A 21,270-nucleotide genomic window follows, 5' to 3' on the forward strand; every position below is an offset into this window, starting at 1 on the left:
TAATCCAAAACTACTGTGGCATAAAATTTTGAAGAAATGCACAGTGAGTGTTTTTTTTTCCTTTGATTTTCTGCAAAACCCAGAAGCATGACATTACTTTTTGTTTTGTTTAAATACATACATTATAGAAAATGAAAAACTCTGGCATGCTGAATCACACTCAACCTCATTGTGTACAGAGTATTAAGACAGCATACTTATTAGCCCCTGCAGAAAACAATAATTGAAATAAGAATAATTTTTACATTACAACTCCAAATAAAGTTGAGTTTGTAATTGAAGAAAGGAAAAATGTTCAGTCTGCAAAGGCCCTATTACCCAACGTTATAAAAAGATGATCCTGGGAGATTATTTTGTGGTGTGGGTGTGATCAGAGTAATTGTTTTCTCCTGGATAATCTTCAAAATACTTGCAGTCAACAAATGTAAATGTTAGATCTATGAAATATTTACAAACACTTATAACAGTGGTCAATGCCAAGGACTCAGCGACTTTGATATAAAAAAAGCATGACAGTCAATAACGAATGATAGATGTTAATATTTGGAATGTGTTAACCCCGCTTTGGACTGCTGGCGTCTCACGTGGCCTCATGCAATATAATAATTTAAATTAATAGAAAAAAATGTTTTTTTCTCCAAATATTTGTTTAATTCAAAATTATACCACTTAGGATTATTATCATATTTAAAATAGATTTAACACTATAATTTATTTGTGTGATTTAGTTTCTGCAGGGTGCAAAATAGGGGACTAAGCTTTTTGTCACGTTCATGCCCACTTCGAATAGCGATACCTTTGACAAGGAGCTTGGCTGCTGAGGTTAAACTGTCAGCTTTGAACATAACAGTGCCCGAGTCATCGGTGGCCAGGTTCTTAAAGGTGAGTGTGTGGACGTGACCCTCGTTCACGCCTATCTCGCAAACTGGGCTGCTCTTCAGCAAAGTGCCATCCAGCCACCACTGCACTTTGCCGGGCGCCTGGCCCGACAGCTGACAAGAGAAGGTCGCCCATTCCCCAACAAAAACGTCGATGGGCTTAAGACCGCATAGAATGTAGACCTCTTTCACTGTTGATTTAAAATAAAATATACTGTAGGCACAAACTGAGCCTCTACATTTTACTACACTAGTAGCCTACAGAATTTCCTCAGGTTATGACAAAAATACGACAATAATTGAATGTCCATTGTTGTGTTGCTTGTCCTCATATTCCTATGCTGCTGCACAAACATAGTTTTGCAAAAGCTCTTAATGTTGGTTCAGTCATTAAATGAGGAAACCCTGTAAAATAACACAAAAAACATCAGACATCATTTCAATACCCTACCTTGCACTGTCACAGAAGCAGTAGTGAGCTGATCCCCTGCATCACAGGTGTAGTAACCACTGTCCTCTGGATCCAGGTTCCGTATACGGAGTTCTTGAACGCACCCTTCCTGCCAGAGTTCATACTTCTTACCAGGCGCAAGGACGGCGCCACCTCTCCTCCATTCCACACGGACACCCGGCTTGGAGAGCTCACAGCGGAGAGTGACGTCCTCCCCCTCGACAGCTTCCTGGTTCTTCAGTTCCTTCTTAAAGAATGCTGGGGCAGCTGACAGGAATTTTAAAACATAAGAGTTTGGAAATATATTTCAAGAGGGACAATATTAGTTGCTTACTTTCTACAGCAAGTGTGATGTTACAATGATCATCTCCAGTTTCACAGGTATATGTCCCTGCGTCCTCGGGTGCCACGTTGTGGATGCGAAGTTGCTGGAATGCTCCATTCTCTTTCAAGTCATACTTCAGACCCGCTTTGATGGCCGTGTTGTTTCGCAGCCAGGTCACAGTCACCTTGGGATCCGAGATGGTGCAGGCCAGAGTGACAGTTTCACCCTCTAATGCCACTGTATTATGTGGCTTCTCTATGATCATCACTGAAAATGTGAGGAAAATATATAACACAGATTTGGGTATGACACGAATCATTTAGCATCAATTAAGTTTTAAGAGTTGCACCGATCGTCAACATTTGTTCATTCTCTGCAAAAAAAACCCCAACCCCCGCTTCAATGCGCCGTCAATGACAGACATTGAGTTAAGCAGTGTTCGGACCAAGTCAGGCAATTATTTTACATTCAAGTGAGTATGCAGTAATTTAGTATTAAAATAAAATAAAAAGGTATAATTATGGGTATCAGCTTATTCCACACAGGTGTTGGAATCTGTATCAGGAGCCAAAAATGGTATTGGTGCAACACAAGTAATAATGTAGGATTTCCATTTTCCAAGTTAATGTGCTTGCTTCTATCCTTTACCTTTGGGCTTCTCTTCCACCAGCAGACAAGCGACACTTTTTTCTTCACCCACTACGAAGGCGACATCTCCTGATTCATCGGTGGTCACCATCTTCAGGGCCAAGCGGTGCACTCTGCCGTCGCTGCTCATTTGATTCAGATCATTGTTCTGGAGGAGATTGTCCCCGAGCCACCACTCCCCATTAGTTACACCAGCGTGAGACAGCTCCACCTCGAAGACAGCATCCTGGCCGGTTTGTACGGTAATGTCGCGCAGTTCTCGCAGAATGCGCACGTTCTCTGAGGGAAAACGAGAGTGCAGCAAGAAAAAAAAAAAAAAAAAAAAAAATCACAATTGGAAAATGAGTAAAATAAAATGAATAAAACATGTGAAAAAGACTGTTTAATTTACCTTTTACACTGACAGTAGCAGTGCTTTTCTTGTCACCCACGTCACAGCTATACTCCCCACAATCCTCTGGTTTCAGCTTGTTAATAGTAAGAGAGTGAGTGGCAGTGATCTGTTCGATGCTGTATTTCTCGCCGTGGGCAAGCAGAGTTGAGCCTTTCCACCAGGAGACCCTGCAGTCAGGATTGGAGGTCTCACAGGTCATAGTGACTCTTCCACCCTCGATACCCTCCTGGCTGTTTAGGGTCCTCTTGAAAAAAACAGGCACGGCTGCCAGAAAAGAGCACCCTCACTTAGAGTAAATCGTTTGTTATTTCCAGACAATAAAATAAAGTCTTTATATTACAGAATGTTCTCTTAACAAGGGTGACCAGACAATATGATTATGCTAATCATATCCGCAATTTCAGACCAGATTCGTTTCATATCAGTCTTCAAGGAAAATCATTTACAGAAAGAAGTCAGTGTATCAGATTAAGACGATAAACTCAGGGGTGTCCAAACCGGTCCTCAAGGGCCACTGTGGCTCCTGGTTTTTGTTCATACCAATCGAGCATAGGCAGTTTAACCAATGAAATTCTGCTAAAATAAACTGCAACTGACTGCAATCAACTGATTACACTTCTAAGACACCAGATTAGTGAAAAGGTTTCGTCTTGTTTTGTTGGTATGAAATCCGGCACCCACTGCGGCCCTATGTGGAATAGTTTGGACACCCCTGTGATGCATAGTGTGGGCATTCTAAATTCCACTTTATGTTCTGCCTTCCTGCGCAGTGAAACTACTTTGACTAGACAGCCATCCTGGTCAGATAGCAGCACCATTTTGGTAGGACTGGTATTTTCAGTGAGTTGTTGTATCATAGTAGTCACCCTGTCTTAGTTTACATGTTAGTATGATGGATCAAAATAAAATTGAGCAGTTTTATACAATAATCTGAGCAGGAGAAAAAAATAAAAAGTTTCTATTACAATTTCTAAAAGGAAAAATGCAGGTTTACATTTAAGAAAAGGAAGAATGCATTAGAATAGAAGATCAAAAGCAACACTTTCTGAGAGAATCCACAATTTGTGATGAAGAATATTGAAGTATGTATGAGATTTTACATAGTAATGTAGCCAGGAAAAGCTAAATACAGCAGTTCCTCACCTCTGACAGTTAGAGAGGCCGTGGATGTGTGGGTGCCCATTGAAAAAGTGACCGTGCCAGAGTCTGCTGCTGTAACGCCTCGAAGCGTGAGGCTGTGTGTGCAACCATCTGTCTTAATAACATTCATTTCGTTACTCTGGAGCGGGATGTCTTGAAGTTTCCATTGAGGTGGTGGTGTGTCCTTATGTGAGACTACACACTCAAAGAAGACGTCTTCGCCTTCGCTTACGACGCAGCTCTCCAAGAATTTCACTATGGACACTTCCACTTCTGTTTAAGAAAAGGGCACTTGATGTTTGGGGCGAACAATTTCTTGGCAAACATCAAGGGGAAGGTGTGTTAATACTGGTAATGGGATGAGTTAAGTGATCAAACACTGGACATCAAAAGTGTTTGTGTTGTTAGGTAAAAGTGCTCAAGGAAGAGTGAATTCCACACATATGCGAGGGCAAATTACATTTGAATATTTCAAATGTAGTAAGACAGTCCATAACGGGATCAGCATATATGAGCTGGTTGAATTCACACTCAAGATTCGAAAATATGAGTCCAAACGTGTGAAAATAAGAAGTGCACACGAGAAGAAACTGAAAAAAAGCCTACCCTGCACAACAAGGGTTGCTGAGGTCTTGTGACTGCCCGTGTCACAGATGTATTCTCCTGAGTCCGCTCTCTGCAATTTATAGATAACGAGCTCGACTACCGTCCCTGTCTGCTTTAGGTGATACTTGCTGCTGGATGCTAGCACCCTATCACCATGTCTCCAGATCACTCTAGCCCCAGGCTTTGTGGTCTCACAGCGGAAAACAACACTCTCCCCTGCCTGCTTCTCAAGGTTCTGCAGTTGGGTTTTGAAAAGCACCGGCTGGGCTAGAAACAAAGGACAGAATTGCAGTGTATTAACCTATGTGGCGACTGCTGCTGCGGTGGGGTATGCACGTAAAGATAAGATGGTTCTTTTTGACCAAGTAAGCAAAGAATGATTGTCTCAAATGTAAAAATTGTTTAATGTTTAACATTATTCATGAGTTCAAATAAAAAAGAAAGCTAGTGTAACGGTTTATTATGTGTGTACCCCGATTTTGTCAAAATGGTAGTCTCTTAACTCATTCGGTCACATTAGACGTCAATGAAAGCCAATGAGTTTAATGGTAAGCGTACCCTTCACATCCACGCGTGCTGTGCTCTGATGAAAACCAGTGTCGCACGTGTAAAACCCTGTGTCGTCTTTGTCTATGTCATGGATTACTAGCAGGGCGGTGTGCTCAGTCTGTATAACGTCATATTTGGAACATGGACAAAGGCCAAGTTCTTCTTTCCTCCATTCAACAGGAACGCCAGGTTTGGAGAGCTCACAATGCAGAGAAACACTTTGGCCCTCATCAGCCGTTTGGTCTTCTAGCACTTTTGTAAAAGTGGCTGGGAGTGCTGATAGATAGAGTTAAATGACCAGAAAATATGAATTGGAAACGGGGATGGAGAAGATGACATATCGGAGAGAGAATGTAAGAAGACTGGAGAAGGGTAGTTTGAATCCGAGAGATGAATCCATCCTACCGTTCACTTTAAGGGAGGCAAAGCTTGATGTGTCCTCCCAGGAGCAAGAATATGTTCCCGTGTCACAAGGTCTCAAATCAGAGATCTGTAGTTCATAACGAAATCCACTTTGTGTCATCTGGTACTTTTCTCCACAACTCAGGAGTTGGCTTCCCTTCTTCCACTCGACTGAAAGTCCTGGCTTAGAAAGCTCACAGAGCAGAGTAACACACCCTCCTTCATCAGATTCTTGGCTTTCCACTTCTCGGAGTAGTACGACCGGAAGTACTAGAGATGAATGGATCACAAAAACGGGTCATGTATGGAGTGACGACTTTCTGGTTGGACACCAGATGGCATGTGCACTGTACATTTGAACTTACCTCAAAGGATGGATGATTATTTTATACAACAAAATGTATGATCACGCCACGCACACACAAGTAAAAAATTGAGTTCCAACCAGCTTTGCTACAGTGAACTATCACATGGCTTAGTGCTATCTAAGATCAGAACAAACTTTATGAGAACCCCGGATCCAAACAGCTCTAGAGTCATCACAAGCTTTGAGTCGAAGCAGATTGTAGACCGTTCACTCCTTGAATTCATCAAAGACCAGATCCAGTAAAGCTAATAATCAGAACACCTACAACCATTGCAAAACTACTAAGGTGTGAAACAATGAGAGTAAGAAAAAACAAACAGAAGGAAAACATGAGCTATCCTTTTTATGTCAATCTTGAGAGCTGTGTGTGTCGGGGCAGTAATGGCTTCCCTAAAGGTTTCATGGGAGAGGTACTCTAAGTACCTATTTGACAAGAGCTGTTGTGAAAGTGGATGGCACTGTGTAGGTCACAATTTGAGGAAATATCAACAGAACTCTTTAATTATTACATTACCTTCAGGTTTGATCTTCTGCATCTGTTGTTTCATGAGTTTAGAGGTCTCTCTGGTCTGGTGCTGTGTCACAACTATGAAATTAAACATGAAACTTGAACTTCTGTTTGAATATTTTCTCATCTTTGTTCCATACAGCTAATGAGGCAAACATAGAAGACAACCACAGCCTGGCCATCATGCATTCAATCAAAGCGGACCAACATTTAAAAAAAAAAAAAAAAAATACACATATAGAACAGAACTCACAAAAAAGACGCATACACTTTGTCCAAACCAAGTAAAGCCAGAAACAACAATTCTCTTGGTCACTCCCATAAACCACATAAATGCACAGCACTGACTATTTACACAAATGGGCTGACATTACCTTCAACTGTTTCATGAATCTGTTGCTTCTCCCTCATGTCTCTATCAACTACTAGTGTAGTTTCAATCCTTTTGGCTGAAATGCAAATATTACATAAGTGTAATCACTGCAGTGTGCAAAATAGGCCAACACCTGCGCAACATAGCAACACATTGTAAAATACAAACCAAGTGCATGCTGCCAGCACAATTGCAAAGTGTATCAGTATAAGGCAACATTTGGGGTAGCAGCTACAAGAAACAAAAACTATGCAAGAAGCAAAATTGTGCAAGATCCATACATTATCTGTCTTCTTAAAAATTGCATGAATATGAGACAAAAATCCACATACAGCATTTGGAATAACAAGTCCCTATCTGTACTGTGTTATATTGTATTCACATCACTGAGCATTAATCACAGTAGACAACATAGAAATGGAAACTTAAAGTATTTCTCATCATCCAGATTTCTAAAACCAACTGCAGTTTCTAGGTTTTATTGTGCAAACCACATTTCTGATATGTATGGTAACAGCACGCATGTACGACAACTCACGCAACAAAATGGCAATACAGTATTTGACAACAAAACAACAACTTTTTATTTTAATTCCAGACCGAACAAAGAACATAAAGCTAAAAGCCATGCAAACATTAATACCTTCTACTTTTTCTTTCCTTTCCAGCATTTTTGTTTCCACTTTAGCAGCAGGGAAGGAAGCTTGCGGCTTCACGGCTGAGAGGAAATAATATTATCATTTACAGTGTTTCATCCACTACTTTTTCCATCAGAAAAAGGTGAAAGACTATAATAAGTGTAAAATATTTAGGCTTTTTGGTGGGAAGAGGGCTTTTCAAAAATTTGTCAATTTCAGGAAGACTTTTTTGAAAATACCTTCTCCCTACCTACACAATAGGCCTAAGACAACAAAGACAGAACTTAGCCAGTCTTATCCATGCATTTGCCAAAAACCAGCAAAGTTTATATATGTAATATAAAAAAAAAATAATAAAAGATGCTAAAATGCTGAACTTAAGCCTACAATATTTTAAACCAAACATCTACAGTAGATCCACTACTGATGAAAAATGTGCAGAAAAGCTTAGCCTACGACTTAAAAAGCTGCTGCAAGCTAACTGAAGCCTACCCCTGATCTTGATACAGGCTGTGGTTTTCTGCTCCCCACACATACATGTGTAGTCTCCACTGTCTTCAGGCACGACTTGGGTGATGATGAGTTCATTCTCACATGCCTGCTGCTTCATCCTGTACTTATCTCCATGTGTCAAGACCTGCGCTCCCTTCTTCCACTCCACTGAGGCTAAAGGTTTAGAAGTCTCACAGCGAAGTGCAATGTCAGATCCCTGGTCGGCCTCCAGATTCTGCAGTTTCTTGGTGAAGGTCACTGGTTGGGCTAAAATACAATTATTACTTCCATTGCCCATCCACAGGTGAGCTGGAGCTCTATCCCAGGTGGCATTGGGGAAGTAAAAGGGTACACCCTGGACTCGTTGCCAGCCAAACAACCATTCACACTCATATTCACATTTTGTTTTTGGCTATTTAGCAATAGCATTTATGAACATTTACCTTCAATTCTGACTTCCCGAATCTCTTGTTTCATAAGTTCCTCTTTAGAGATCTCGCTGGTCTGTTGCAGTGTCACCACTATGAAATTCAACATGGTATTGGAACTCAGTTGGAAAATTGCTGAGCACATGTCAAAGAGCCAACAACATCTCACAACATATAAGACGACAAGGACAGCCAGTCATAGCTTCCGTGCAGTAAGCCTTCAAATAGACCATTGCTAGTTCTACAATTCCATGCGCTCTTTCAAGTAAGAGTTATTTCATTAAAGTGGTAGGCTACGAGTGTTCCAACTTAAAAGCTTCTTGAGATATAATGAGAAAAAGTGTGTATACAAACAGTCCTAAATAATACATGGACCTTAACCTGGACATCAAAGATATCAAATGAATACAGAAATTGCTAAGAAGATGCTCATACATCCGAGACAGCAGAAACAAAGCCAAAAACAATGACTGTAACAGAGGCACTTCCACAGACCACAGTAATGGACAGGATTCACTGCATATATAAAAAGCACATGGACCGAAATTACCTTCTGTTTCATGTATCTTCTGTTTCTGCTGCTTGTCTTTAGAAACTACCAACCTTGCTTCAGTCTTACTGGCTGAAATGCAATTATCAAACAAGTGTAACAGCTGCAGATTGCCTCCATTCAAAACAATCTGCATGTGACCATCACAACTAGATTATTTATCAACACATCTTTAAAACTTTTTCAATGGATTTGCTTCTATGGACAGCCCTCCCTGACTGACTGTCAAGTTACAGTTAAAAATATCCATGATATGCTCGTCCGGGCAGAATTTCCAAGGTTTTCTCGAAGTCCATGCATCAGCTCTACTGTGAAGTTTTAAATGGTGTCACTTGCCTTAAAATCTTTGATTAAATGTTGAAAATGGAACATTATTTAAGAGAATAGCAGTACAGATGGGAGAATAGCATTTCAGTTATCAAGTCTGTATGTGTTTGTGACGGAGAATTGTAAAGTCTTGATATGCCAATTCTATGACAATAAGAAAATTCCACAAATATGTTTGCCACTTGCCACATTGCTGTTGTATCATTGCAATTAATAGACAAAAAAAGAGCAAAAAGAGGTAAAGTCTGTGAAAATGAGATGTTTGAATTATAATTGACAATTGGGAAGATCAAGATGAGCAACCATTTTAAATAACATGTTTTCCTACCTTTGATTTTGATACCCGCTGTTGTTTTATCATCTGCACACACACAGCTATATTCTCCGCTGTCTCCTTCTGATGCTTTTTGAATAAAGAGTTCATTCACAGTTGCTTCCTGCTTTATCTGGTATATTTCTCCAGACTTGAGGACCTGTCTTCCCTTCTTCCACTCCACAGAGACAAACGGTTTAGAGGTCTCGCAGCGAAGAGTAACACTGGATCCCTCTTCGGCCTCCTGACTCTGCAGCTTCTTTGTGAAGGTCACTGGTTGGACTAAACATATTTTAAATGGTCAGCATCCAACAACATGTTCGATTGTTGGTATTTTTTAGTTTGATGAGGGGATTCTGCATATAAATTGTGTAATGTGGAACCAGCAAAGTCAAACCAAGCCATTCCACTGATTGATATCCAAGTTAACTAATGCATCAAACTAATTAATAACTGTGCTTACTGGTAATCACCATCACTGTTACTCTTGTGTTGGAATCATTTACACTATAGACAATAAAAAAGCAAAACATTGAAGTTTAACCCTATATGATGGGTTGAAATCCAAGTTTAGATTTCTTTTGAGGCAAATGTTTGGGTATGAACTCAATATTGTAATATTTTTTGGGCATTTGACTTGGGAGAGTCCACACACGTCTGGGGGGGGGGGGGCGCTAAAATTTAATCCTACCAATAATGGTGACCTTAGCTGCAGTGTCGTTTTCTCCACACACACAGCTGTATTCTTCACTGTCTTCCTCTGTTGTTTTATGAATGAAGAGTTCATTCACAGTGGCCTGTTGCTTTATCTGGTACTTTTCACCAGATTTCAGAACCTGTCTTCCCTTCTTCCACTCTACTGGGACTGAAGATTTGGATGTCTCACAGCAAAGAGTAACAGTGGTTCCCTCTTCAGCCTCCTGGCTCTGCAGTTTCTTTGTAAAGATCACTGGTAGGGCTAAACATTGTAATTGCTTAGAAACCAATTGCATACAATAACATAAATATACTCATTAGCATCCCCGGATGACAGTAAACATCATGTCCATTTTAACTGGGAGGGGTGGCAGTGAATAATCACAATATCCTACCTTTAATGGTGAGGCTAGCTGCTGTATTGTTCTCCCCACATTCACAGCTGTACTCCCCACTGTCTTCTGGCATTGCTTGGCTGATGTGGAGCTCATTAACACATGCCTGCTGCTTCATCTTGTACTTTTCCCCTGAATTTAGCACCTGTCGTCCTTTTTTCCACTCCACTGGAGCTACAGGTTTAGAGGTCTCACACCGAAGAGTAATACTAGATCCTTCTTCGGCCTCTTGATTCTGCAGCTTCTTACTGAAGATCACTGGTAGGGCTGAACATATTAAATTGGTCAACAACAGTGGGTACAATATTGAAATGATAAAATATTTTTGTGTGGTGACTGGTTCCTAACAAAGTATACAATGAATAGTGGAATTTAAAATTTGGATCGTACCACTTTTGTGTTTTTGACTTTGAAGAACTAACCCTAAACATAGACAAGGCTGAAAAAAGCAGTTTCTGCTCTTGCACCCCTTTTTAAAATAAACTGCTATATTTTAAGCCAAAAATACTGTTGTGTTTGATAGAACTATATGTCTATATGCTGCCATAGCAGTTTCATGGTCCATTAAGCCCCAAACTATTTTTAATTTGTCCAGTTTACCCTGGAGACCCCCCTTTACAGATACCATGCAACCGCTTTTGTTTCAGCCCAGCCATAAAAAGAAAGTAAAAGTAATCATATTTATTATTTGAAATGTATATCATTTTCAGCTTAGAATCATTAATTGATTTCTAATATTTAGTTTAAAAAAATATATATTTTATAAAATAATTCACTCGCATATTTTAAACATTTAAACTAATTATGTCACAATGAAAAAAAATGTTTCTGTAAATAGGTCACAGATATATACCTCATAACTATTGCTTAATTGTATTTTTTTGTTTCTGTCGCATTTCCCCCGATATTTTAGTTGATAAATAATCAGTCCAAATAAAGAACGTTTAAAAGGGTAAATATTTGAAAAAGAAAATCTCAACACTCCTTGATGTCTGCGATTTCTGCATTGCGACCCTTGTTATATTACCATGTTTTACCCATAAAATCCTCCAAAAGTCCGGCTGTGGCCATTCACAGCTGTGTCTTGACACTCGGTGAGACATGCTAAACGGAGTTTTCAGATCGAAACAAGGTAAGTACGCGATAATATCTCATTAAAATCATGGTGTCTTTAATTATGCTCTTTCATGCTCTCACGTCGAGTTAAGGTTTAGGAGTTTAATTTTTTTTTTTTTTTTTTTAAATGCCCTCCTGTTCAAAATTTTTCTTCCCCCAGAAAAATTGAGATTTTCCTCCCACCTTTAATAGTTATGAACGCTTCAGTGTTGTTCTCTCCACACACACAGCTGTACTCCCCACTGTCTTCTGGCACCGCTTGGCTGATGTTGAGTTCATTGACACACACATGCTGCTTCATCTGGTACTTTTCTCCAGACTTCAGCACCTGTCTTCCTTTCTTCCACTCCACTGCGACTTCAGGTTTTGATGTCTCACAGCGTAGTGTAACCCTGGATCCCTCTTCGGCCTCCAGACTTTGCAGTTTCTTTGTGAAGCTTACTGGTAAGGCTGATGATTGACATAGTAAGTGTAGAACAGAAGACAAGTCAAAACATCTCGTCACCAGTTGCGAAATAGGTTCTTATTGGGTTGTGTAATCTATTTACTAGAGATGTCCCGATTGTCCAATCACGTCATTTTCAAAGTATCGGAATCGGCAAAAAAATTTCAGCCATGCCTTTTTTAAAATATTCATATATATATATATATATATATATATATATATATATATATATATATTTTTTTTTTTTTTTTTTATTAAATCGTTTCTAATTGTATTTAACGTTACAGACATAATATGTTACACTCATCCAGAGTCTTTAGGCTTAGGGTAGGGTTATCAAATTTATCCCAATAACGGCCGCAATTAATTTATTGAAAAATGTGTCACGTTATATATTAATGTATGCGCTGGACGACCCTCTCACTCATTGTCACGCTCAATCTGTAATGGCGCTGTTTTACCTATATAGAGAGATAAAAGGCAGCGCAAAATGAGTAGAGTGAATTTTGCCTGCCTTTGGAGACTTTATTTAATTGGCTAAAGCCTTGCAATCCCTCTCCCTATGAATAGAAATATCATGAGAAGCAATATGGGGAAGCTAGGAGGCAATTGATCTTTGTCTTATCACCATAAGTTATTTCCCAATGCAGAGAAGATATATCTATTGGTAGCACGACGCACAGTCATGGTTCCACTTCGCATCATGCATTTGGGATGGCCACAGTATCATTTACTGAAAGCTCAACAAATACACTAGATGGCAATATTTAGTCACAATATACAAAGTCACAAGTCTTTCTATCCGTGGATCCCTCTCACAGAAAGAATGTTAATAATGTAAATGCCATCTTGAGGATTTATTGTCATAATAAACAAATACAATACTTATGCACTGTATATTGAATGTATATATTCGTCCGAGTTTTATTCATTTTTTTCTTAATGCATTGCCAAAATGTATATGATCGGGAAAAATTATCGGGAATGATTGGAATTGAATCGGGAGCAAAAAAAAGCAGTCGGATTGGGAAATATCGGGATCGGCAGATACTCAAACTAAAATGATCGGGATCGGATCGGGAGCAAAAAAAAACATGATCGGAACAACCCTACTATTTACTGTCATAAAGTTTCATTATACCCTTTATCTTAACACAGGCCATGGTTGTGTGTTCCCCACACACACAGCTGTACTCTCCACTGTCTTCAGGCACAGCTTTGCTGAGGAGGAGTTCATTCACACATGCCTGCTGCTTCATCTGGTATTTTTCTCCATACGTAAGAATCTGTTGTCCCTTTTTCCACTCCACAGGAACTAAAGGTTTAGAAGTCTCACAGTGGAGAGTAATGTTAGCTCCTTCGTCAGCTTCTTGACTCTGCAGCTGCACCGTGAAGGACGGCGGTAATGCTACACAAATGACATTAAATTCAAGTGGATTAGTTTGGATTTACAACACATTGACACTCGAAGAGTATTTATATGCAAGAAAACCAAACAGATTTCAGTATTATATTTTAAGTGGGAGCTGTAGTGCAAATGCAGGATGTGATATAATTATGAATCAGTACCATTCACTTTTACTGTTGCTGATGTCTTCTGGTCCCCACATAGACAAAAGTACTCCCCACTATGGTCCAGCTTCACTCTTTTAATGCGCAGCTCACAAGAGGTCTCCTTTTGCTTTATTTCATAAATCTCTCCAGCAGTGAGAATTTCGGAGCCTTTCCGCCACTGAATGTTGCCTGCAGGCTTTGACAGCTCACAGCGAAGAGTCACAATCTCTCCTTCTTTCACGTCCTGATTTTGTAGTTTTTCTTTGAAAATGGCAGGCAGGACTGAAACACAACAAATGATTAGAGGTCATTTGACAGGAGAAGTTGGACGTTAAAAAAAGTCACTATGTCTCCGTTACAACCAGTTTCTTAAAAAAAAAAAAAAAAAAAATCTTCACAAACATGAGTCGCTTTATAATAAGTGAGTACAAGCAAAATTCAGATGAAATTGTCAGATTATATAGACTTTTACTGGTGCCTAGGGCTTGTGAAAAAGGTGTACTTTTTTCCAATTTGTTATGTGTATGTATCAGCTGTGCTACACGATGGCTGGAGGAGGTGAAACTCCTGAACTTTTCCCCCATCGAAGAAAACTAAATCACTGGTATTGGAAAACTTTGGCTACAGAAAGGTTACAGATGACCGCGGCTTAGAGGAGGAGGGCCAACAGACATGTAAAACATGTTTGCGGAGGGTGGGTGTTGAGGAGGCAATACCTCCAATATGATTTTGCATTTATACAAAATTAAACATTAGCAAACATTGTCATGAATGTTTCCCACCAGCTACGAGCGTTAACTCTAACGTGTTTACTGTTTTGGGTCTTGCGGTGATGAAACGTGTTTTTTTTTCCTCTGGCAACTGTTTGTGTGGAGAAAGAGTGTGTGTGTAATGTAAACAGGATACGAGTCATACACACATGCTTTCATTGAAAACAACTCAATTATATTTGTTCTAATGGTAATAATGTTGAGCTGTGGCTGTGGGTTTAAGCTCATCTAAAGGGCTGCATTTATTTTATTTAGAATACAGTATTTCAGTTATTTATTTATTTATTTATTTATTTATTTTTAACTTAACATTATAGTTCTGTTCCAATTTGCTAATATGTTTTGAAAAATAAAAATCCTGAAGAATGGAAAGAACTTTGTTTTTTTTAAACCCAGAAATCTCGAAGTAAAATATTTTAGCGCCGTAATTGCAATACCGTGATACCGTGAAACCGTGATGTTTTGGCTTTAGGTTATCATACCGTCAGAATCTCATACCGGCAAATGCCTAATACATACATAAAAATACAAATTATTATTCACATAATGCAGCCATTGACGGTGATAGACATCCATTCCATTTTAAATGGAAGCGCTATCAGTGAATGTTCTGTCAATTAACCCCATTTAGTCCCAGATTTTTCCCAGACATTTAAACAAATCACGTGTCGTTAGTAACCCCTTTAAGTGATCAATAATAAAAATAATAAAAGTATTATTGTTTTTATGGTCAGGATTGTGACATTTGTATTGAAACGGGTATGGGTACCACTGAATTGGGGAACATGAAATTTAAAAGCTAATTTTGAAGAGGCATTCTATATGTATGGAATGATAAGGAAATTCAGTTTTATCAAAGTAAAAATAAAGATGTCTGTCTTACCTTTAACGGTCACCTTGGCCATGCTCTTGGCAGTTCCCACATCACAAGTGTAGATGTCGGTGTCGTCTTCCTGGAGGTGTTTGACGGTAAGAGATAAGATGCCCTCCTTCTGGCTCATCTCGTATCGACCGCCAGCCTTGAGCTCTGTGTGTCCTTTGAGCCACGTTACTGCTGATGGGCTTTGAGCCGTCTCGCACTGCAGGGTCACAGACGTATCCTCATCTGCTTTGCTGTCCTTAAGTTCTTTGGTGAATTTATGGATTGGCTCTGTCAAACATAGAAAGTTGTTTCAACTCGGAGAGTGGAACAAAAATAGGGCTATCACAATGTTTCGTAGGGGGAAAGTTACAATTGCAAATAGGCTGGTTAGATCAGCCGTGTTTTGCCCTAGTGTAATAAAGATAAAGAAAATACTTTTCAGTTTACAAACTTTACAACAATAACTTTAGTAACACGTTACATGTTATCTGCAGATTTCAGGCCACTCTAATTGAATTTAAGGTTTCGTTTTCAGTAGATGTGACTACTGTAAATGTGTGATATGGTTTTAATCCCAATATATGTCTTTTACATAGAGCGCTATGGATATACAGATAGAAAGATTTTAGAGTTTATTTTAATTTTCCAGCCCAAAGGAACATTTTAAAGTATGCTCAGAATTGTACAGTATATACACATTATCTATCTACTATATTTCTTTCTTTCAAAACTGTGTTTTCCATGTGTATTTATTTTATTTTGACGACCAAAGTGTATTCCTTAAAGGGATGCTTTGAATTTATCTTACGCACGTTTTGCATGTTTTCAGACTATAATAGAATTAATTTAATTATATTAATTTAAGTAAGATTTTTACAGGCAAGTACAATATAGTGTAATGAATCGGGTTGTATCTGTAGTGGGCGGATTTGAATGCGTTCCTAAATGCACGACGTGAGTGAGGGAGGAGCAACAGAGTGAGACGTCTTCCTGCTGCTGCTGGCTATTGTTGTTGGGGTCGGCTGCGACAGACAGCAGCCATGTTATTCCCCACAAGCTCCCAAATAAATAATTACAAACCTGAGTAAGCGGACGACCCTTTTCTCGACGTTGCAATATTTACTAGTACTTTTACTATTTAAATAGGGGGTTTATTGTTTTAAATAAATGAACAAAGACTACAGCCAAAAAAAATCATAATTACTAGAGATGTCCCGATCGATCGGCATCCCGATCGATCGTTCGATCACTTCATTTTCAAGTATCGGAATCGGCAAAAAAATATCGGCCATGCCTTTTTGTAATATATATATATTTTAATCAAATCGTTTTCTAATTGTATTTAACGTTACAGACATAATATGTTACACTCATCCAAAGACTTTAATTTAAGCTTAAGGTAGGGTTATCAAAAATATCCCAATAATGGCGGCAATTAATTTATTTAACAATGTGTCACGTTAAAATATTTAATGCTATTAATATATGCACTGCACGCCCCTCTCACTCATTGTTGCGCTCAATCTGTAATGACACCGTTTTACCAATATAGAGGGATAAAAGGCAGCGCAAAACAAGTAGAGTGTATTTTGGCAACCATTGGAGCTTTCCTTCATTTAGCTATAACCTTGCAATACCTTCTAGCATCTTTGTCTTAGCACCTTAAATTATTTCCCAAAGCAGAGAAGATATATCCATTGGTAGCACGACGCACAGTCATGGTTTTACTTCCCATCATGCATTGGGGGAATGGCTGCAGTATCATTTACTGAAAGCGCAACAAATACACTAGACGGCAATATTTAGTCACAATAGACAAAGTCACAAGTCTTTCTATCCGTGGATCCCTCTCACAGAAAGAATGTTAATAATGTAAATGCCATCTTGAGGATTTATTGTCATAATATACAAATACAGTACTTATGTACTGTATGTTGAATGTATATATTTGTCCGAGTTTTATTCATTTTTTTCTTAATGCATTGCCAAAATGTATATGATCGGGAAAAATGATCGGGAATGATTGGAATTGAATCGGGAGCAAAAAAAAAAGCAATCGGATCGGGAAATATCGGGATCGGCAGATACTCAAACTAAAACGATTGGGATCGGATCGGGAACAAAAAAACATGATCGGAACAACCCTAATAATTACCTTTAACCTCAAGCCTGGCCTTTGTGGTTGCCCCTCCGACAACCTCACAACTGTAATCTCCCGAGTCTTGAGTGCTGACGTTGAAGACGACCAGCTTCATGATGCTCTCCTCTCTGATGATGTCATACTTCTGGCTTTTCCTTATTGCTTTGCCCTCTTTTGCCCATTTGACAAGAGAGTTCATTTGTGTCACCTCGCAGGTAAAAGTAGCATTTTCACCTCGAAACACACTGACATTCTCCAGTTCTTTTGAAAGTGATGAAGCTTTTCCTGCAATTAAACATTTTATCAACGTTATCATGTATTGACTCATGAATGCACAATAAAACCAGCTACAAGATCTACCTTCAACAGTCAGCGTTGCTTTGGTGGTCAGATCTTTAATACTAAAGACAACTTCTCCTGAATCAGCAAGGGTAACATCCTTGATGGTCAGCATGTATTTCCGCCCTTTGCTGCTAACTTTAAAGCGGCCTCCGGTGGTAATGGCTCGGCCGCTCATTGTCCAGGTGCACTCATCTGTGCTCTCACGAGACAGGATGCACTCGAAGTTGCATGTTTCTCCCTCGTTCACCTCAGTGGACTTAAGCCATTTTGTGATTCCAATGCCGATTTCTAGGGGGAGAAAAACATGGGCTGTCTTTGTACTCCAGTTTCAGGCTCTACTCCTACGTAATGTTGCATAGGCAGACAAAACTGTGCTGGTCAATGATGTATTCTATTGAGGGACTATATTGGTGAGGCCAAATTTGGGTTTGAATTTGTTCTCTTTTATGCTGCCATGACACATTAAATTAAATGTGAAATTCCAGCCGAAGTTGTTATTATTGTACATATTTGTACATATTGTGCATCCATTTGTTAAATGTATCTGCACCGTGGACCATCCAGATAACAAAACCAACCTCTGACGGTGACCTTTGCTTTAGATACTTCAGTTCCAAGATCGCAAGTGTACTCCCCGGCGTCGTCTTTGGTCACATCTTTGATGATCAGCCCCAGAGATTTGCCCGTGTGAAGGAATTCATATTTTGGTCCAGCCTTCAGCACCATGCCTTCTTTTCTCCATGTGGGAGAAACCCTGGGTTTGGATGCCTCACATGCCAGGGTGATGGAGCCTTTCTCCTCACCCACAACATCATCCAGAGACTTAAGAAACAGGGCAGGCTTTTCTGGAGAGTTAACCAAGAGACTTATAATGATAAAATTTTTCAATAAATTCACAATATTTTTCATTCCACATCCTTACCTTTAACCTTAAGCGTGACAGACTCCTTTAACTTGCGGACCTGAACAGTGATAGTACCCCCATCCTTAGGTGCCAGATTTTTAAGGGTGAGCTTATGAACTTTCCCTTCATGAGTTATGGTGTTGAGTTCATTGTTGAAGAGTGCCTTATCATTCAGCAGCCACTCGGCCTCCTCGTCAGCATAGTTGACCTCGCATGTGAACACTGCGTCGCTATCTTCATCCACCTCTGTGTCAGTCAGGTGCTTGGTGAATTTGATTTCACGCACTGAAAGGGAAATTTACGTATGTAGTATCAGTTGCATGTTTCATAAAAAATTGGAGGACCTATTCAGGCCTCCTTAGTTTAGAAAAACGGCATACCTTCAACTTTTAGATTGCCCTTGGTTGTAGCAGGACCGGATTGACACCTGTACTCGCCACTGTCCTCTTCAGTCAGATTATGAATATTGAGTTGAGCCCTAGTGGCATCTTGCTTTAAGTTATATTTGTCTGATGCAGCCAGAGTTACCTGGCCTTTAAACCACTGCACCTTGTCTTTTGGAGGGATGGAGAATTTACACGAGAGCATGGCGGAGCTTTTTTCCTGGGCTTTCACATCTTTGATAGGCTCTGCAATCTCTAGGGGACGCTCTGATGGTTTAAGAAGACCGTATTAGAAACCTACACGACACGAGGCATTAATTAGTTTTTATTTTCTTTTAACCTTTGACTGTGAGCTGTGCTAGAGACTTGCTCTTGCCGGCTGTGAACTGCACAGGTCCTGTCATGGAAGCTTTGGTCTTTTTGAATGTTAGGCGATGCATCGTGCCCTCTTTCTCTAGTTCAACATCTGCGCTCTCCTGCACTGCGACTCCGCTGAGAGTCCATACGGGCGGTTTCACTAGTTCCACGCTGATCTCAACTTCGAAGACCGCAGCAAAAGGTTCCGTTACCTCAACGGAACTCATCTCCCGCACGATGCTTATGGACTGCTCTACAGGGGTCAGAAATAAATGGTTTGCTTAGAAATGGATGAGTACATTAATACGAAAACAAGAAGTAACATGAGATTCAACATATTTCCACTCATAAAATCTAATTCACTTGGGATTACAGTAAGTAAGTATAAGTAAGCATAGTGAATTGTACAATAATCACTGCTTCCAATAATGTTTACAATCTATACAACATTATTGCTGTGCATGCATAGCACATCAAACATTAATCAATAACGCAAGTCCTTCACTTGGATTAGTTAATTATTTTCCTGCTATTTCAGGACTTTCGAGTAGAATTGAAAATGAATCAAACAACTATGGAAAAGCAAATTTTATTGAATACGACTTCAGTGACTTTTTCCCTGAACATGACCTCTACCCTTCATTACCTTCTACAAGCAGTTTACAGGATGTCTTGTCATCAGAGGCATCACACGTGTAAGTGTCTTCATCGGCAGCATCCACATCGTTGATGGTGAGCTTCCGGTACACATCCTCGCTTTTGATCTCGTATTTCTTCCCGGGTTTGAGCTCCGTCTTGTTTTTGAACCACTTGACTTGGGCACTTGCACGGGACACTTGGCACTCCAGGTGGCCTCGATGCTTATACATGGCTATCTTATCTCGGAGTTTTTTCACAAACTTGACAGGCAGCTCTACAGCAAATGAATTGCAGTTGAACATGTCGGTGACTGGGAACTAAATTAGATTGTTGCAGACAAGTATTTATTTCAGTAGTTCAATTCAAAAAGTGATACTCGATTATTAAACAGGTCATATTCATATAATCTCTATTTTCAATGGTGTCTTATGTGACATTCAAATTTCTTATGGTAGTTAACAGCTGGTTTCTCATTAGATCTAAGTAACAAGATTCAAAATTAAAACATTAAATCAAATCATTCATTGAAAACATTTATTCTCTGCATAGTGAAATCTATATTATACACAAATTGAACTTTTATGAATCGAACTACTGGAAATGAAATACATTTTCCACGATATTCTCATTTATTGTGATTCACCTGCATTTTATCCTGTTCTGGTCAGTGTCAATATCTGTATTTTAGTCTGCATGCAAGTTTCAATTGGACATGGTCAAATGAGTCTTACAACATGACTAAAACAAAGCCATGCAATAAATAAACAACCTATGAATATACTGTACTACTTAGCTCTAGGTACGGTATATTTACCTTTCACCTTCAGTTGTGCAGTTGATGAGGCCTTCTCAGCTGTAAATTTAATCTCACCTATATCAGCTGGGGACACACTTTTAAATAACAGCACATAGGTCCTGCCTGTAGTACAAAATAAAGTAAATTAACACTATTGTCATCGTTACTGTATTAAACACCTTTTTAAAGTATGAGTGACACCACACAAGAACCAAGAGAGGCAAAAAAACCAACAAACAATTGTGAACATTTCTGTAAAATCTAGGCATCCATATACCCTTTAGATATTCCTCTTAGATCCTTACCTTCTTGTCTCATCTTGACGTTGTCGTTAACTCTGAGCTTGGTGCTTCCCTTGTACCACTGGCACTCCACTTCATCGTGTGAGACCTCGCAGACAAATGCAGCGCTCTCCTTCTCCATCACCTCCACATCTTCCAGCTTCTTTACAATTTTAACATCTCTAGCTGCAAAGGGAACCA

At 39.4% G+C, this 21,270-nt stretch overlaps 1 protein-coding gene across 1 annotated transcript in view; it reads right to left on the bottom strand.

Annotated features, from left to right (window-relative positions):
* obscnb (obscurin, cytoskeletal calmodulin and titin-interacting RhoGEF b) overlaps positions 1 to 21,270 on the bottom strand; it is a 57,181-nt gene that overhangs the window by 18,271 nt on the left and 17,640 nt on the right. The window contains exons 24-48 of the mRNA XM_057856699.1: positions 21,094 to 21,255; positions 20,807 to 20,911; positions 20,000 to 20,266; positions 19,337 to 19,606; positions 18,994 to 19,263; positions 18,632 to 18,898; positions 18,288 to 18,554; positions 17,728 to 17,997; positions 17,383 to 17,652; positions 15,249 to 15,515; positions 13,611 to 13,877; positions 13,183 to 13,449; positions 11,780 to 12,046; positions 10,481 to 10,747; positions 10,081 to 10,347; positions 9,405 to 9,671; positions 5,397 to 5,663; positions 5,001 to 5,267; positions 4,443 to 4,709; positions 3,840 to 4,109; positions 2,694 to 2,960; positions 2,303 to 2,581; positions 1,664 to 1,921; positions 1,330 to 1,596; positions 797 to 1,069 (exon numbers count right to left, since the gene is read on the bottom strand). Of these exons, the coding sequence (XP_057712682.1) occupies positions 797 to 1,069; positions 1,330 to 1,596; positions 1,664 to 1,921; positions 2,303 to 2,581; positions 2,694 to 2,960; positions 3,840 to 4,109; positions 4,443 to 4,709; positions 5,001 to 5,267; positions 5,397 to 5,663; positions 9,405 to 9,671; positions 10,081 to 10,347; positions 10,481 to 10,747; positions 11,780 to 12,046; positions 13,183 to 13,449; positions 13,611 to 13,877; positions 15,249 to 15,515; positions 17,383 to 17,652; positions 17,728 to 17,997; positions 18,288 to 18,554; positions 18,632 to 18,898; positions 18,994 to 19,263; positions 19,337 to 19,606; positions 20,000 to 20,266; positions 20,807 to 20,911; positions 21,094 to 21,255 (6,432 nt within the window). The remainder of the gene's footprint in view (positions 1 to 796; positions 1,070 to 1,329; positions 1,597 to 1,663; positions 1,922 to 2,302; positions 2,582 to 2,693; positions 2,961 to 3,839; positions 4,110 to 4,442; positions 4,710 to 5,000; positions 5,268 to 5,396; positions 5,664 to 9,404; positions 9,672 to 10,080; positions 10,348 to 10,480; positions 10,748 to 11,779; positions 12,047 to 13,182; positions 13,450 to 13,610; positions 13,878 to 15,248; positions 15,516 to 17,382; positions 17,653 to 17,727; positions 17,998 to 18,287; positions 18,555 to 18,631; positions 18,899 to 18,993; positions 19,264 to 19,336; positions 19,607 to 19,999; positions 20,267 to 20,806; positions 20,912 to 21,093; positions 21,256 to 21,270) is intronic.

The sequence above is a fragment of the Corythoichthys intestinalis genome, chromosome 14 (genome assembly GCF_030265065.1).
Source record: "Corythoichthys intestinalis isolate RoL2023-P3 chromosome 14, ASM3026506v1, whole genome shotgun sequence".
Classification (NCBI taxonomy): Eukaryota; Metazoa; Chordata; class Actinopteri; order Syngnathiformes; family Syngnathidae; genus Corythoichthys; species Corythoichthys intestinalis.